Raw genomic sequence first — 13757 nt, 5'->3', positions numbered from 1 at the left:
TTCTTACATTTGAATAAATAAAGTATATATGGATTCTAGACTCCCGATTCTTTAGAATCGGACTGCCATCTAGTCTTGAATAAATTGTTTTGCTGTTTTAGAGAAATCCATAGTTGAAATTGTAAACTACTAAGCTGTAAGTGTAGTGGGTGGGCATTATACTTCCAGCTCTCCTGCGTCTCCCTATTCCCTGCCCGCCTCCTGTCTATATGTGACAGACTTACAGGTCAGCCATGTTTCAGCGATCTGTTAGACAGGAGGCAGGCAGTAAGCTGGGATAAGCCAGAGAGGCAGTAAGCTGGTCGTGTTATGCCCGCGCACTGCCCATACAATCATTAGTTTACAATTACAACTATGGATTTCTCTAAAACCACAAAAAGGATTTCTCCATAGAATGGTAAGGATTTATTCAGCCTTAATGAGCCTTTATATACACGCCATTAGTTTAGGGCATAAAATCTTGATGACGGGTTCTCTTTTACAACAAAAAATGTAGCCATACTCAACAGTTGTGTATTTTATGTTACAGTAACCCTGTATTTGGTAAGTTTGTGTATTTTTTGAACATGCTGGACAACTCTTTTAAAGATGCTAATGATAATGTTAAAAATAATGTTGATAATAATCAGTGTATAGGAGCAAGGAATATAGAAAGTGGAATAAGAGTGCAAATCATCACCTCTAGAATATTACAGATCCATATATCCAGGCCCCAATGATGGCTATGAGAGAAACACAGCTGTACTAGTTCTACCATGCCCTTTTACAATGTGGACTGCACATAGCAATATGGCCATGTCAATAGCCCTACTGATTAACACTTAGTGTGAATTTTAGATAAGTACAGGAAAGGTCCCAAACACAATTCATGTATTTATACTTCTATTTTCTCAAGTAAGAGAGGTATTCAAGTAATTTCGTCAGATAGATGATAACTTCTAAATCAGTGGGGGTCCGCCTGCTGAGACACCCAACAATCACTGGGACAGGTCACTTTTGTCTCCTTTAAAGGCTGCACATGCTTGACTGCCTTCATTCTCTACAGGACTGCCATAGGTATAATAGTGCAGTACTCAAGTAGCACGGCAAGTGGAGCAGCAGCCACTCCATCCAAACCGGTGACAGAAGCTCCCGTTCTGGTGACTGGTGTGGGGCTCAGCAGGCAGACCCTCACCAATCTAGAAGTTTCCTATGGGTATGTAATAACTTTTGGTTGCTAGAATCCCTCTTTATCAATGTATATTTGTCAATAATTCTGTGGTAGCGTAACTTACCAGGACATGAAGGCAGACTGCAAATCTGTATGGTTTCCGGTTTGTGACTATTACAGCTATCTATTTTATTGTCACTTGAACCACAGAGAACTTGTCTTTCTTGAGTTCCATTACCACAAGTTACAGAACACTATGGAAATAAAAGAATAAAATAAGTAAAGGTGATATTCCACATAATCTACGAAGTACAGTTCTAATAGAATGAATACACAGCCCAAATGCTCCCTACGAGAGGAGAAATGATCATTAAACCGCGCTCCAAAGTATTACGCAAATACTATTTTTCTCCGACTTTCCTAAATGGTCAACGTAAATGAATCAGTGTAATGTTCATATCATCCACCATTGGAGTACGAATCAAATTTTATTGGACAAACTTCCGGATGAGAACAGTTTTGTTTTTTGTTTGTCAAAACAAAAAAATCAAAATGCATTGTCCCAAATTATTATGCACAACAGAGTTTCACAGAAAAAGAAACAAAAAAGGCAAAAACATGGATTTTTAGGAAAGCTGATTTCAACAAAAGAATGAGTTAATCACAAAATCTTTATACTAGTTTTTATTTCCAGCATTAGGAACATTGAAAACAGTTTTCTAATTTAAAACATGAAGAGAAATGGATATAATTGTTAACTACTTTACAGAAAATAACAAAAAATGAACATTGGGCTGTTCTATAAAATAGCAGGGTCTGCATTTGTCTTTACAAACTCACAATATGTACTATTTTGGGGGACGATTTAGCAATCCAGTGAATCACTAACCTGATATTTAGCCTGTTATATATCAATGGCCAGTATATTAAAGACCAAAATACAAGGTATAGATGTATATGCATTATACTGATGTATCAGATAGTATTGCACATTCCCAAGGAAAGCTAATGTAAGCATATACTGTCTGGTGTCGCTTAATATAATAGAACAAAACAGGCCAAAATTGTCAACATTGTCATATGTGCATCTGTGTAAAAGTAACCTGCATCAACAGGTGTCACAAAAGTTAAGGCATCTTGGTATCTATGTTAAAAACCAGAATGTCCAAGAAACAACCCTGACCCAAACAGTTTGCATCAATCAGGATGGGTACAATAATAACCTGATGAGTCCCAGGCAGCGTTGTATAGAGACTATTGTGGAAAGATCATATATTGATATTACATGGTAGGAGATCCCTGGTCCAAGTGCGGCGCCCACCCTGATTCGCATTTTGGACCATGTCCTTCGTCGAAGGAGACCCTGATGAAGGACATGTATATGTTTACAATAGCTTACCTTGGGAATGTGCAATACTATCTGATACAACAGTATATTAAATATACATACATACTTTGTATTTAAGTCTTTCATATACCGGCCACTGATATATAATAGGCTATATATATTATTTACTGTTTAGGTATATTCTATCACCTGATCTGGCCCCCTCCCTAAGGTCTGGGGATTGGACTGACCTCTCTATAACCTCAATTTTGTTGGACTGAAACCAATATTTTGCTTGTTTACTGGTGTGGTTAGGTTCATTGTCTTGTTGAAACACCCATTTCAAGGGCATATGCTCTTCAGCACAAGGCAATATGACCTCTTCAAGTATATTAATATATGCAAACTGGTCCATGATCCTTGGTAAGCGGTAAATAGGTCCAGTCTGTGGCCCTTGGACTCAAAAAGAACAACAGTGGGACCTTGCGGGGACTTCTTGCTAAGAGATTAGCTTCATACAGGCGTCTTCTTACTGTCACAGTACTCAGAGGTAACTTGAGACAGTTTTTGATCATCCTGAAGCTGATTGGATGAGCCTTTGCCATTCTGGGTATTCTTCCATCCATTTGAATGGTAGTCTTCCATTTTCTTCCACATCTCTCTGGTTTGGCTTTCCATTTTTAAGCATTGGAGATCATTTTAGCTGAACAACCCATCATTGTCTGCACTGCTTTATACGTTTTACCCCCTTCAATGAACTTGTTAATCAAAGTATGCTGTTTTTCTGAACATTGTCTAGAACGACCCACACTTTTCAGGCTTTCAAGGAGAAATCCATATATACCTATAGAGATATAGTCCTGATCCTCAAAAAATCAAAAGAAAAAATAGAACTCTAAGGACTACATATAAAAATGGGAGCAAAACACCAGAGTATATAAATATAACAATTTTTATTACATATCATGTTAATAATCAATACATCACATAAATAGTAACTCTGAGAAAAACCAAAGAGCAGACAAAAAAACAGAAGAAAAACATAATACCAGGCAGCAAAAACGCAGGAAAAATTGCGCACCACTACAGATATCTTAGTATAAACAGCCCCCAACAGGGATACCATATGTAAATCCAGCCATAGTTAATTAAGTCAAAAAAGAGGACTTAATAGAAGATGGTATTAAAAGGAGCAGAGAAAGTATGGACTATATTGTGCACCAGGATACTGCACTGATAAAGCTGCTAACATAACGGGTACAGTAGAAGGTAAGCATAAATATCTAATCCTACTATACCTGAAGCCATGGCTGGTCTCTGTAGGGTGGGCAAATCCTGCTGCCGTGCTGCCAAGCGCCTCGACGCGCGTTTCGCCCGATGAGCTTCGTCAGGAGCTCATCGGGCGAAACGCGCGTCGAGGCGCTTGGCAGCACGGCAGCAGGATTTGCCCACCCTACAGAGACCAGCCATGGCTTCAGGTATAGTAGGATTAGATATTTATGCTTACCTTCTACTGTACCCGTTATGTTAGCAGCTTTATCAGTGCAGTATCCTGGTGCACAATATAGTCCATACTTTCTCTGCTCCTTTTAATACCATCTTCTATTAAGTCCTCTTTTTTGACTTAATTAACTATGGCTGGATTTACATATGGTATCCCTGTTGGGGGCTGTTTATACTAAGATATCTGTAGTGGTGCGCAATTTTTCCTGCGTTTTTGCTGCCTGGTATTATGTTTTTCTTCTGTTTTTTTGTCTGCTCTTTGGTTTTTCTCAGAGTTACTATTTATGTGATGTATTGATTATTAACATGATATGTAATAAAAATTGTTATATTTATATACTCTGGTGTTTTGCTCCCATTTTTATATGTAGTCCTTAGAGTTCTATTTTTTCTTTTGATTTTTTGAGGATCAGGACTATATCTCTATAGGTATATATATATTTCCTGCTGTTTTGGGAGCATATATTCCCCGTGTAAAAACAAGGGGGGTTTGATTTCCCTTGCAAGGGGGGAAAGTTTATAGGTTGTGTTTCAAGGAGAAATCCATGTACAACCTGTCCTGGCTTCACTCTTAAATAAGCGCTACCTGAGTCATACCTGTTTCTTCACAAAATGATGGACCTCACTAATTGTACTTCACACTGCTATTATTTTGAACACACACCTTTTTAAATTAATTATTCTAATACACACACTCAAAAACATGCAGATCATGAATGCAGAGTCTGTTGGATTTCTTAGAGTCTACTGTACCAACAGGTAAATTGTTTGACATGTGGTAATATAATGTATACCAAAAACAGTGATCGATCTGGTTAGTCATATTAGACTCCTATTATTTTCAACACTACTGTAATTGTGTAGACTGGGACCATGTCATGACAACTGGGGATACCGTACAGAAATGGTGCATGTTAGGATATACTACTAGAATCATGTATGAAACTTACACCATCTGGTAATAAAATGTCCAGGAATAAAAAGAAACTAATATGGATAAATATGACAGTACAAAGTTTAATAAGACCAAAACAAAGGGCATTCAAAATATTGAAGGCCAAGAATACAGAAATAGCATTTCAGGAGTATAAAAATATGTAAAAAGAAATCAAACTAGAAAATTAACTGCTGGAACACAAATCGCCAGCAATATTAAAATAAATCCTAAAATTTTTATAAATACATCAATGCCAAATATAAAAAAATGGATGCCATAGGCCTTTTAAAAGATGATAACAAAATAATTATAGAGGATAACGAAAAGGTTGAGATATTAAACAGGCACTTTTCATCTATGTTCACCAATGAACGGTCTGTTCCAGGGATCATTCAACAAGTCAAAAATCAGAATTCACCACCTGATATAACTAGTTTTAACACACAAAGAAGTAGGCCTACATCTGAGCAAATTAGACAATGACAAATCTACTGGGTCAGATGGCATTCTTCCATGGATACTGAGGGAACTCACAGACTGCCATTTCTCATATTCTTAAACTCTCTTGTAACAGGGTTGGTGCCTCAGCATTGGAGGATGGCTGACATGGTACCTATATGTAAGAAAGGTAAGAAGGTGGATTTAGGCACCTACCATACCAGAAGGCTGACATCAGTAGTGCAAACTTTTTGAGGGCATTATAAGAGATGAAAATAAAGATACCAAATGGTGGTTTGGGTCAGGGAAAACGTGTGTACACGAAGAACAGTTGAAATAAATCCTATGGACAAGTACAAATTATATAAAACAATGCCAAAAGAGAGGCTGATAGTGTATTAAAACAGTTTGTAAAATAAATTCTAACTGTTGTCTGAAATAGTAATAATAAACATCTTTTATTATTAGTGATGGGTGAGTGCTAAAATGCTCGGGTGCTTGTTGCTCGGGTCGAGCAAATTGGAATACTCGGGTACTCGGCCCATGTGTAAGTCTATGGGAAACCAGAGTATTTTTACCGCAATCCCCTCGGGGGTCCTTTTAAAAACGTCTAAAAATGATGGAAACACTGCTCAAATGACATGGGAACATAATGGGGATCGCCCCTGGAAGCATTTCTGACTCCTATGTCACAGCTGTAAGCAATGCTGTCAGCGTTTCACGCCATTTTTACAGGTGCACCAAAAAACATACAAAAATGTAACCAAAATGGATTTTGCTGGGAAATATGTTAAGGTACATCATTTCCAGGGTAATGACTTGTACATAAGGCAAAATAATTAACCCTAGATCTAATTGTTCCTCCACCACTTGGGATATGTTCACACGCAGCGTTTTTGATGCGTTTTTCAACTTTAACATTGCTTTCAACCAATACAAATGCATTCACATGGAAATGTCATGATAACATTTAACAACCCTAGCTGGACATGTGGTGTGTGACACATAAGAAGACACATCTTTCATTTATGAAGGATGGACTCCTAAAGTCACAAAGCCTATTTTTAGAGGGGCATCAGGCGGCATTAATATTCCTAAAGGGCCATTATTAAACAGTAGGTCTCCTATGCTGTTATTTCCTATGCAGTGAGTGGTTGGGCTGCCAAGAATTACAACGCACCCCAATACCCCTTTCACAAGAGGTACAGGGGGCTTCCTGAAAAAAATGTTGCATTGAATGCAAGGCCTGCCCTGCTATCAAGTCATATGCACCCCAAATAAGGCTTTGAACCCAGGTACTAGATGGCAACAGGAAAACACTCTTATTATTATTCTTTCGTCCTGCCATATTGTTTTCTTATGTATTAACTGCAAGGCCTGCCCTGCTACCAAGTCATATGCACCCCAATAAGGCTTTGAACCCAGGTACTGAAGGCCACAGGAAAACTCACTTCACATTAGTCATTTTGTAATCCTATACGGTTTTCTTATGTACTGACTTAAAGGCCTGCCCTGCACCCCAATAAGGCTTTGAACCCAGGTACTAGATGGCCACAGGAAAACTTACTTCCCATTATTCAGTTGGTTCTGCCATATTGTTTTCTTATGCATTAACAGCAAGGCCTGCCCTGCTACCAAGTCATATGCACCCCAATAAGGCTTTGAACCCAGGCACTGGATGGCAAAAGGAAAACACACTTATTATTATTTGTTTGGTTCTGCCATACTTTTTTCTTATGTATTAACTGCAAGACCTGCCCTGCTACCAAGTCATATGCACCCCAATAAGCCTTTGAACCCAGGTACTGGAAGGCCTCAGGACAACTCACTTCACATTAGTTATTTTGTAACCCATACTGTTTTCTTATGTACTACTACTGACTGAAAGACCTGCCATGCTACCAAGTTATATGCACCCAAATAAGGCTTTGAAGCCAGGTACTAGATGGCCACAGGAAAACCACTTCACATTATTCAGTTGGTCCTGCCATACTGTTTTCTAAGGCATTAACTGCAAGGCCTGCCCTGCTACCAAGTCATATGCACCCAAATAAGGCTTTGGACCCAGGTACTGAAGGCCACAGGAAAACCCACTTCACATTTTTCAGTTGGTCCTGCCATACTGTTTTCTTATGTATTAACTGCAAGGCCTGCCCTGCTACCAAGTCATATGCACCCCAATAAGCCTTTGAACCCAGGTACTGGATGGCAAAAGGAAAAAACACTTATTATTATTCGCTTGGTCCTGCCATATTGTTTTCTTATGTATTAACAGCAAGACTTGCCCCACTACCAAATCATATGCACCACAATAATGCTTTGAGCCCAGGTACTGAATGGCCACAGGAAAACCCACTTCACATTTTTCAGTTGGTCCTGCCATACTGTTTCCTTATGCATTGAATGCAAGGGCTGCCTTGACCCAAATTTGCACGCAACACAATCCCCCCTTGGAAGGATCATGAAAGAGGGCTTCTTAATAAAAACCTGTCCCATTACAAAGGAGCAGGTCTCCTAGACTTGTAATGCTCATACACAATGTGCATGGGCTGACAAACATTTCCCCATGGGGGGGTACATTTAAAAAAAAATACTTTATGGACATGATAGACACCCGTGCCAAAAATTGGACAGGCTGTAGCAGCATGGAACACGTAAACCCTGGTGATCTAGCGGCGGAGGATGAGACGTTGAGGAAGGCCTCATTAAAAACTAGGCCCAATTTAAAGGAACGGGTCTCATCGACTTGTAATGCCAATACACAAAGTGCATGGACTGACAAATATTTCCCCCTGGGGCAGTAAAAATTTTTTTGGTTTAAAATGATTAACGTGCATCATAAAAACACCCTTGCACAAAAAATGAGTGACTCTTGCATCATGGAATACATTCACCCTGGTATTCGTATGGTTGTGGATAATGAGGATGTGGATAAGGAGGAGGATAATACCAAACAGACCAAATTAGGAAGCGTATACCCATGTGTGGTTGTGAAGAGGCGCATGAGAATACACCTCCACAAAAAAGACAATGTATTTGAGGTTATGTTTCGCTGTTTTTGTTCAGTGCTGTACAAAAGTCTTGCCCAATCCAACCCTTGTTCATTTTTATAACAGTCAGCCTGTCGGAATTTTCAGTTGACAGACGGATGCACTTATCTGCTATTATTCCATCAGCGGCACTAAAAACCCGCTCTGACAGAACGCTAGCAGCAGGGCAGGCCAGGACCTCCAAGGCATAGAGAGCCAGTTCATGAAACGTGTCCAGCTTGGATACACAATAATTAAAAGGCACAGAGGAATCACAGAAGACGTTTTTACGATCAGCAAGGTACTCCCTCAGCATCTTACCAAACATTGCACTTCTTGTGACACCACCCCTTGCCTCTGTGCCGGCACGATGGGAGAGTCTGAGAAAACTGTCCAAGAACTTTGCCATTGTTCCCCTACCTGAGCTGAATTATACTTCTGTCTCTCTCGCTTGGACTCCCTGGTTGTACAACAAACTCTGCTGTCAGCGTTCTCAGATGGGAATTTTTTTAGTAATTTCTCTACAAGGGCCCTCTGGTACGTCAACATTTTAGTACGTCAACATTTTAGTACACCTGTCTGCCTCTGGAAGAAGAGATTGAAAGTTCTCCTTGTAGCGTGGGTCTAGAAGTGTCACCAAAAATTTTAATAATGCAAAGTTCACGGGATACGCAGCGCAACATAAAGTCAGCCATGCCTGCCAGACTGCTAGCAGGCAAGATTTCAGTGTCCTCACCAACAGGATGATTGACCATGCTGTCCTCCTCCTCCTCCCTGTCCTCAGGCCATCCATGCTGAACAGACAGTATGACAACTGTGCTTGTAGTACCGTCTATAGCACATGAAAGTGCATGAAAGTGAAAGCACACTAATAGCGTCATCGCGCCCTCTGATCTGAACAGTTAGTGCAGAGGACGGAAGACAGAGCAGTGCCCAGCGGTGAAACGAGGATGGTGACTATCGCGCAATGCTCACCTCCCCCGTCATACTCACCTGCTCCCGACGTGGTCCCTGGCAGCGTCTCACTGTCAGATGGTCTCCGGAGCCTGCAGCATCTTCCTATGTTTGGCAGTCACGTACCGCTCATTACAGTAATGAATATGCGCCCATATTCATTAATTTAATGAATGGTACCACGTGACCACTGAACGCAGGAAGAGCTGCCCGGAGACCATCGGACATGCAGGGACTGCGCAAGGAGCAGGTGAGTATATCACAGCGCCGCTCCCCCTCCCCTGCCGACAATGACTCGAGTATAAGCCGAGAGGGGGATTTTCAGCCTAAAAAAAGTGGGCTGAAAATTTCGGCTTATACTCGAGTATATACGATAACAACTGACAACCAGCATGGATTCATGAAAAATAAATTGTGTATAACTAACATGTTGGGTTTCTATGGGGAGGTAAGTGCCAATCTGGATGTTGGTAATATAGCTGATGTGATTTATCTGGACTTTGCAAAGGCATTCGATACTTTACTACTTAACAGCCTTATATTGAAGTTACAGAGGCAAGGACTGGAGGAAACTATATGCAGATTGGTAAGGAATTGGCTAAATGACAGGAAACAAAGTTGTCATAAATGGTACGTTCTCTAAATGGGATATAGTCAGCAGTGTGGACTGCAGGGATCTGTGCTAGGACTGATTCTTTGTAACCTCTTTATTAATGACTTTGTGAATGGGATTGAGAGTAAAGTATCAGTCTTTAGTGACGCCCCAAACTATGTAGTATATTAAAATCTGACCTTGACAGCACAATATTACAAAATGATCTGGATAAGATGACTGAATGGGCAAACACTTGGCAAATGAGGTGTAATGTAAATTAATGCACCTAGGATGGAGTAATCCTATTGCTGCATATACATTAAATGGGAGTATACTCGGTACTACAGATCAAGAGAAGGACTTGGGTATTCTGGTTACAAGTAAGCTGTGCAGCACTACTCAATGTCAGGCAGCAGCTGCAAAAGCAAACAAGATTTTAGGGTGTATAAAAAGAGAGATAAAATCCTGTGAGCCCAACGTATTGTTATCTCTTTATAAATCACTGGTGAGGCCACATCTAGAATATGGGATCCAGTTTTGGGCCCCGCACTTTAAAAAGGACATTCAGAAGTTACAGTTGGTTCAAAGCTGGGCAACTAGATTATTACAAGGGATGGAAGGCTTCTCATATGATGAGGGGTTGGAAAAGTTTGGCTTGTTTAGCTAAGAAAAAACGTCTCAGAGGAGATCTCATTTATATGTATAAACACATGTGTGGTCAATACAAAGGACTAGCACATGACATTCTTTCCATGGACCACACTAAGGTCCAGGGGGCACTCATTACGGGTGGAAGAAAGGGGATTATGTCAACTAAATGTGAAAGGGTTCTTTACAGTTAGAGCAGTCAGACTGTGGAATGCCGACCACAAGAGGTAGTAATGGCAGACACTATAACGGCTTTTAAAAAAGGGCTGGATGATGTCCTCAGTACACATAACAAGGAGAAAGGTTGAACTTGATGGACCTAGATCTTTTTTCAACCTATGTAACTATGTAAAATGGCTGTCCAGCACTATATAAGTGCACCCCACAAGAACAGACACGCCAATTCATCCTGCATAAAAATGGAAAAAGGTGCAATAAAATAGTGAAAAATTATGTAAAAAATACACAAGGTATTGGTCGATATTTTGACCAAAATACACAAGCTCGCAACCCACGACAAGGGTCCTCATACTTGCAAGTCACAAACGTACTAATCTAATAGTATGGGTGTCATCAATAGGCGGTTAATCAGACACTCTGCATCTCATGTACCTGTGTGACTGGCGCCCTATGTAAGCCTCATCTGTTTGCATTTTTAAATATTAGTCAATTGCCCCCTCCATGGATTTGTAGGTTTGTGAGTGGTCATTTCATCAATTTTTTGCACCTGTGCTGCCCCCGCCTTTATCATGGGGGTCTTCTGCATCCTGCTAGTGCAATGGTATTCTGACCTGGTGTTGGTAAGGTTGTTTTTTTCTGTGATGTTTTTTGAATTTATGTCCTTCTGTGAGCCGCACAACAGAGTGTTCAAACATTTTATAGATTGTAGAGAACTGAAAATGGACAGCTGTTGAATTTGCAGAACTAAGAGATCACATTTAATGAAATCAAAAGCTTTTTCAATCAAAAACATTTTAACATGCCAAGTTATATGTTAACATAGGAACCCTTCTTTGATATCACCTTCACAATTCTTGCATCCATTGAACCTGTAAGCTTTTATATAGTTTCTGCTTGAATTATTTGCAGGATGTCAGAATAGTCTCCCAGAACTGCTGTTTTGATGTGAATTGCCTCCCATCCTCATAGATCTTTTACTTGAGGATACTCCAAAGCTTCTCGGTAGGACTGAGGTCAGAGGAGGATGGTGGTCACACCATGAGTTTCTCTAATTTTATGCCCATAGCAGCCAATGACTCAGAGGTATTCTCTGCAGCACGAGATGGTACATTGTCATGCATAAAAAGGATTTTGCATGCATGGCACGGTTCTTCTTTTTGTACCATGATAGAAACTCTATATACTTTGCTGAGGTCATTTTCACACCTTCAGGGACTCTAAAGGTGCCTAGCACAGCTCTCTGCTTATGATTCCAGCCCAAAACATGACTCCTCCACCTCTTTGCGGACGTCGCAGCTGCTCTCTTAATCTGATGAATTTGCCTGTCATAAACCTTCCTCATTATGCCTTTATCAGCACGAACCTGTCTGTGCTCAGTATCAGCCACATTTTTCATCAAAGTGCTATGATCACACTTAAGTTTTCGCAAAATATCAAATGTTTTCATACCTTGTCAAAGGCATTGTACTATTTGATGTTTTGTGTCAGCAGTGAGAACATTTTTTCTTTCTCATATTGCTTAAAAACTGCCCTGCTTAGTAATGTGGAATGTCCTTCTTAAGTAGTTTTACTGTAATTGGGCTCACCTGGCAAACTAATTATCACATGTGTTTGGGTTCCAGTGATCCAAAAAGCCCTAAGACACAATATCATTAATGAGTTTATTTAGAAAAAAATTACATTTATGACACTTAAATCCAATTTGCACAATAATTTGGAATGCGGAGCATAGCTACTACAACTTTAATCTATTCTATACTCTATCACAACATGGAAAAACTAGAGTACAATTAAGCACAGATACTACATGAAGAAATCATGTACCAAAATATGAAAAATAATAGTTTATACAAAGCAAGAAAATTAAAATTTAAACGGAATGTGTCAGCAGTTTTTTCTATGTAATCTGAGAACAGCATGATGTAGAGGTTAAAAACAATTAATTCAGCTATGTGTCACTTATGAGGCTGTGTGCTGTTGTTTACTCACAATGAATGTTTTATCACCAGGATATTATAACTCAGTGGATCATGTCTCTCTCCCAACTGTGACTAATAAAATGTTAAGTTGTATCTATAATATCACTATGATATAAGGTTCTTTTTGGTTTTTCTTGATTTTTTTTTACCTTATTTTGCCTATTTTCTTTAGTTTTTTGATACTCTCAGTTGAAGTAGCAAAAACATTTTGACAGATTCCCTTTAAAGCTGTAAGAAAAATGAATTGTGACTTTAAAAAAGGAAATTTAAACATCATACATACGTGTGACCATGGTCCTACTCTCCACTGAAGTGGGCATGGTTGTCGATTGCAAGGTCTTTTGATATCTGGACGATTCTCAATGCAGTATTTACTGTGCACCGATCTGGTCATATTGTCACTTAGAGGTTGAATGCATCGCACTGTGCGACTTTCATAACCTGTTTTTCCACATGTTGTAGAACATTGCTCCCACTCTCCTGTCATCCATCTGTTTGACAAGAAAACAAACAACTAAATGTTAAAAAAAAAGAACAAAAGGCTAAAAATACATTGTTAAATTTAATTATTAAAATGGGTTATCTGTAGGTACAGACTGTCGCTCTGGGAGACTTACCCCCATTGTGTGCTATAGTGATGTCTATGGTTACCCAATAGTGTACAGTGCATGATAGTGGTATTGTATTTATTTGTTATGTATTTACATTTATTTATATGTACTTTATATAAATCCAAAAGAAAAATGAACGGAGGTATCACTGATGAGCTGCTGAGATGGAATATTCTTAGAATAAAAACATTCATTAATTAAATGTCAACGCATTTCGATGTCCTCTTCATCAGGACAAACCTGGTGAGACTGTATAGTGGGGCTGTCTGTTATGCTGTGTTTCAAGAAACACAGCATAACAGACAGCCCCACCAGATTTGTCCAGATGAGGTGGTCCTGCGTGACCTCGAAATGCGCTGACATTTAACCTGTTCTAATAAATGTTTTTATCCTAAGGATATTCCAT

At 39.5% G+C, this 13757-nt stretch overlaps 1 protein-coding gene across 1 annotated transcript in view; it reads right to left on the bottom strand.

Annotated features, from left to right (window-relative positions):
- LOC138675535 (A disintegrin and metalloproteinase with thrombospondin motifs 2-like) overlaps positions 1 to 13757 on the bottom strand; it is a 705150-nt gene that overhangs the window by 55043 nt on the left and 636350 nt on the right. Inside the window, exons 19-20 of the mRNA XM_069763862.1 lie at positions 13024 to 13231; positions 1275 to 1404 (exon numbers count right to left, since the gene is read on the bottom strand). Of these exons, the coding sequence (XP_069619963.1) occupies positions 1275 to 1404; positions 13024 to 13231 (338 nt within the window). The remainder of the gene's footprint in view (positions 1 to 1274; positions 1405 to 13023; positions 13232 to 13757) is intronic.

This window comes from Ranitomeya imitator, chromosome 4, assembly GCF_032444005.1.
Source record: "Ranitomeya imitator isolate aRanImi1 chromosome 4, aRanImi1.pri, whole genome shotgun sequence".
NCBI classification, from domain to species: domain Eukaryota; kingdom Metazoa; phylum Chordata; class Amphibia; order Anura; family Dendrobatidae; genus Ranitomeya; species Ranitomeya imitator.
This window is presented reverse-complemented; position numbering and strand designations above follow the sequence as displayed.